The sequence below is a fragment of the Petromyzon marinus genome, chromosome 45 (genome assembly GCF_048934315.1).
Source record: "Petromyzon marinus isolate PM22_M1 ecotype Great Lakes invasive population chromosome 45, UKy_Petmar_22M1.pri1.0, whole genome shotgun sequence".
Lineage (NCBI taxonomy): Eukaryota > Metazoa > Chordata > Hyperoartia > Petromyzontiformes > Petromyzontidae > Petromyzon > Petromyzon marinus.
Genome location: NC_133711.1, coordinates 6,829,072 through 6,834,246, shown reverse-complemented (window position 1 = coordinate 6,834,246; position 5,175 = coordinate 6,829,072). Strand labels below are relative to the sequence as shown.

General features: G+C 57.9%; 1 protein-coding gene across 1 annotated transcript; it reads right to left on the bottom strand.

Moving 5' to 3' along the window:
* Window positions 1-481: 481 nt before the first annotated feature.
* LOC116952119 (aquaporin AQPAn.G-like) lies at window positions 482-5,175 on the bottom strand. Its single transcript, XM_076074017.1, has 5 exons — window positions 4,270-5,175; window positions 4,115-4,127; window positions 3,571-4,011; window positions 1,987-2,067; window positions 482-813 (listed from the first exon to the last, which is right to left on the bottom strand). Exons 1-5 carry the CDS (start codon window positions 4,695-4,697, stop codon window positions 511-513), a joined length of 1,266 nt encoding a protein of 421 aa, XP_075930132.1. The 5' UTR covers window positions 4,698-5,175; the 3' UTR covers window positions 482-510.

Below are 5,175 nucleotides of genomic sequence, written 5' to 3'. Positions count from 1 at the left end.
TAATTAACTCGTTTACTTACTCATCCATCCACTCACTCTGCCACTCACTCACTCACCCACCCATCCGCCTACCCATCCACCCACCCACTCACCCACCCACACTCACCCACTCACTCTTCGCACCCACTCACTAGTCCACCCCGTGCGTCACAGCTTGGAGGAGCTCATCCATTCGCTCACCCACCCACGCTCATCCAACAACTCACCCACCAATCCTCCCACTCACACACTCATCTACCCACTCACCTACTCACGCACTCACCTACCCACTCACTCACCCACCAATCCTCCCACTCACACACTCACTTACCCACCCACCTACTCACGCACTCACCTACCCACCCACCTACTCACGCACTCACGCACTCACTCACGCACTCACCTACCCACTCACTCACCCACCAATCCTCCCACTCACACACTCTCCTACCCACCCACCTACTAACGCACTCACCTACCCACCCACCCACCTACTCACGCACTCACCTACCCACTCACCTACCCACTCACTCACTCACGCACTCCGCGCGTCAGAGCTCGGAGGTGCTGCGCCTGCGCGGGATCTTCCCCGGGCAGCTCCAGCTGGATCACGTGCACAGTGGGGCTCAGCACCAGGCGCTCGGGTTCCCGCTCGGAACGCGACGCGGCGTGGGGTGGCCGGGAGAGTTCGTCGTCATCCCGGGGGGCCTGCGACTCCGAGTCGGCGGGCGACTCCGAAGCGCCACGAGTCGGACGCTCCGAGTCCGGGCACAGCAGGAAGCGGTAGGCGGCTCCCGCCACCACGGCGCCCACCGTGGGGCCAACCCAGTAGACCTTGGGTCAGAGAGACCGATAGAGAGAGACGGAGGTGGGGTGGGGGGGAGCAGAGAGACAGAGACGTTGAGAGAGGGGAGAGGCAGAGAGAGACGGAGATGAGGGTGGGGGGAGCAGAGAGACAGAAACGTTGAGAGAGGGGGGGAGGCAGAGAGAGAGAGAGACGTTGAGAGGGAGGGGAGGTTAGAGAGAGAGAGACAGAGATGAGGGTGGGGGGAGCAGGGAGACAGAGACGTTGAGAGAGGGGGGAGGCAGAGAGAGACGGAGATGAGGGAGGGGGAGTAGAGAGACAGAGACGTTGAGAGGGGGGGGGCAGAGACAGAGACGTTGAGAGGGGGGGTTAGAGAGAGAAACAGAGATGAGGGTGAAGGGAGCAGAGAGACAGACGTTGAGGGAGGGGGGGGGAATGAGATAGAGGGGGGGGGGGCAGAGAGACAGAAACGGTAAGAAAGAGACGAAGCAGAGAGAGGGACAGAGATGGGGGAGGAGTGGTTGGAGGCAGCTCTATTCTGCACAGCGTTACGCCGCCCGAGACAAAGATCCGCCGTATCGCTTCTTACAGCTGTTGGGGCAAGTGCTGTTAGCGAGTAGCACGTATGAAGGCCTACACGGCACACGAGGGCATGGGCGGCCAGTACCTCGCCCGACCGCCTTTGTCTCCCTCGTGGCAATTTTTACACACCACACCAGGTACTCATTTGAGGCTGAGTCTACCTAGGGGAGGCCCAGGACCGGTTAAGATAATCATCACTGGTGTTGGCCGTGAGCGAGAATCGAACTCGGGACGCTGGGTTCGTAGCGCAGCGCGCTAACCCCTACACTAGAGCTCCCCACATACAACAAACACAAATATAATATTGGGTCTTTCAGTAAAGTCACGTCTAAAGGTTCAAATAAAACTACGACGTTTTGATCGCAACACAAGCAATCGATTGCTTGTATCGCGATCGAAACGTCGTAGTTTTTTGTTATTTTATTTGAATCTATCTACGTGACTTTACCGAAAGACCCAAGAATATGATTTCCTGCAGTCACGAAAGCTTTAAGTCAAGAACAAACACAAAGATTCCCCGTATAGCCTTTAGGGGCAAGTGCTGTGAGCGAGAACTTATCAAGGATGCGTACACGACACACGCCCATGTCAAATCACCCCCATTCGAGGAATGGACTAACCCAGTGGTCATCGAAGCTTCCCATGACGAGGGCCGGTCCCAATGAGCGCGCGGGGTTCATGGAGGCGCCCGTGTACGGGATCTGGGCGTCAGGGGCACACACGCACGGGAGGACGAGGGGTGGTCAGCAGGGAGGTGTTGGCAACCCCTGTCAATCACAAGAGGTCCATTTCCCGAAACGTCACCACACGCCACGGTGGCTAGAAGATGTTAACTACCTCGCCTGGTATGCAGGAGGTCGTGGGTTCGATCCCGACCATGACGCCTGTTGCTGTATATTTGGAGTTTGCGTGTCTCTCTCTCATCATCATCACGGTGGCTAGGAGATGTTAACTACCTCGCCTGGTGTGCAGGAGGTCGTGGGTTCGATCCCGACCCTGACGCCTGCTGCTGTATTTTTGGAGTTTGCGTGTCTCTCTCTCTCTCTCTCCCCGTGGTCGCGTGGATTTTTCTCCGGGTTCTCCGGTTTTTCCCCTCCACATTTTAGAATTAACATCGTCACGCGTTTAGAGGATTTGGCTGCTACAGATTTCCACGTGGTGGCGATAATCCACTTGGTTGAGCTATCATTTGTGGCCAAGTCGAGTCTGAAAAAGAGCTACATAGCTCAGTAGGACCTCACCTGGTCAAATAAAAAAATAGTTAGGAGTCATCTTTACCGGAGTTTAACACTGGCCTTGAAACACGTTAATTGCTTTTTCTTTCCGTCAATATTTTATACGTAAACATGATTATTCATATCTATTTTTGCTTCTTCATTTTTCAGATGACATTTAAAAATGGAAATGAAATTGACTGAATTGAGACAACGTTATTGATGAATGTACGTCTGCAATCGTAAAACGATTTCCTACTTAATTAAAGTCCTAAAAGATAATGAATTCATGCAACAACCAAAATATAATTAACTTTAACAGGCGTCAGTCGGAACACTTGTTAAAGGAAATAAAATAACCTCAACGTGATAAGTTAAAACATATATATATATAATATCATATATATATCCCTACGTGGTCCTGACTTTTGGGCCAAGCTGTAAATCAACTTGGTGCTGTTTGTTGCTGGCTGCCTGACGTGTTGGAGCTTTTTTCGGGGTGGGGGGGCTGGGAGTGGGGGGTGGGGGGGCTGGGGAATGGGGGGGGGGGCTGTGGGGGGCTGTGGGGGCTTGGGGGGCTTGGAGGGTTGTGGTGGGGGGGCTGGGGAATGGGGGGGGCTGGGGGGGCTATGGGGGCATGGGGGCTTGGGGAGTTGGGGGGGCTGGGTTTGGGTGGGGGGGCTGGAGGGGGGTGGGGGGGGCTGGGGGGTTTTGGGGGCTGGGGGGGTGTGGGGGCTGGGGGGCTCTAGGGGCTTGGGGTGGTTGGGAGGCTGGAGGGGGGTGGGGGGTGGGTGGCTGGGGGGGGCTGGAGGTGTTTGGGAGTGGGGGGGCTGGAGGGGTTTGTGGGGGGCTGGGGTGTGTGGAGGGTGGGGCTGGGCTGGGCGGGGGCTGTGGGGGCTTGGGGTGGTTGGGAGACTGGAGGGGGGTGGGGACTGGGGGGGCTGGAGGGGTTTGTGGGGGGCTGGAGGGGTGTGTGGAGGGCTGGGGTACAGCGAAGAGGTGCCCCGCGGTGACGCTGAGGCCGATGGCGAGAGGCCCCGACGAGGAGTCGCGGCGCCGCGCGTCGCTCGCGGAGCAGACGGCGAGGGCGGGCAGCAGAATGACGGCCGCCTCGACGAGGAAGGCGCGGCCCAGACCCAGACCCTCCCTCACCTGGGCGGGGGGAAGGACGTGGTGGTGGTGTTGGTGGTGTTGGTGTGTGTGTGACATCGATGTGTTGTCCTTACCCCGAACCCGGCGGCCCGAGTTCGACTCCCGCTCGCGGCCGCCAACGACAGTGACGATTGTCTGAGCCGCTCCTGGGTGTACCCTAGGTCGACTCGGCCTCAAATGAGTACCTGGTGCGGTGTTCAAAACCATCGCCATTCGGGAGACAAAGGCGGCCGGGCGTGGTGCTGGCCACCGGCCCCCCTCGTGTACCGTGCCCGGCCTTCAAAGGTGCTGCTCGCTAACAGCGCTTGGCCCTACAGTCTGTTGGAGGCTACACGGGGGATCTTTGTTACCATTACTCTCGCCACATCTAATAATGACCCACCCGCACTGGACATCTGTGAGAAAAGAGCTTCATAGCTCACCGGATTTCTCTAGCCATAACAGAACAATATCGACCTGATTCTCATACGCAACCGCGACGAGAATATTCAGGGTGGGCCGGGGCGAATGAATTAGCGTGACACACAAACATTTTACATTCGTCGAGAAATCCTTCTTTTAGAACACGCGCAACACCGACGAGACCTCACCCGCGTGACCCCCAGTGACCCGCGGAACTCCTCGGGAGTGACGGCCACGAGAAGCCCCGCGCCCAACGTAGCCCCGAGGCACTGGGCGACCACGTAGAGAGCAGCTTTGGCGAGCGTCGTCCTGCGCGCCACGAGCATCGCGGCCGTGACGGCGGGGTTGAGGTGCGCCCCGCTCACGTGCCCGAAGCAGTGGACGGCCGTGGCGAGTGAGAGGCCGAAGGCGAGCGAGGTGTGGGTCACCCCGGGGGCACGGTCGGAGCCGGCCCAGGCAACGAGGGAACCGAGGGAGAGCAGCAGGAAGAGGGCGGTGCCCGCGAGCTCCGACGCGAGGGCGCGGAGGAAGGGGCGCGTGAAGACGCCGCGGAGGGCGGTCATGGCCGAGGCTCGGCCCGGCGGTTTGCGGCAGCAGGAGCTGCTGACGGGGAGCGGTGGCGCGGTGGTTAGCGCTACGCTGCGCCACGAACACCGGCGCCCCAGGTCGACTCAGCCTCAAATGAGTAGCTGGTGCGATGTGATAAACATCGCCACTGGGAAGACGAAGGCGGTCGGGCGTGGTGCTGGACACCCACCCCCTCGTGTGCCGTGCCGGCCTTCATAGGCCCTACTCGCTAACAGCACTTGCCTCTACAGTCTGTTGAGGCTAGACGGGGGATCTTTGTCTTTGGTGGTGATGATGATGGGAGTGCGGTTAATGATGATGATAACGATAATTATGGAAAAGATAATGATGATTGATGATAACGATGGTCAAGTCTAATTTATTTTTGGTTAGAACATGTGTGCCGTCCGGTCTGGCGTAAATCTGCCACCAAAATCCGCATCTTCACATCGTTACACACACACATTAACATAA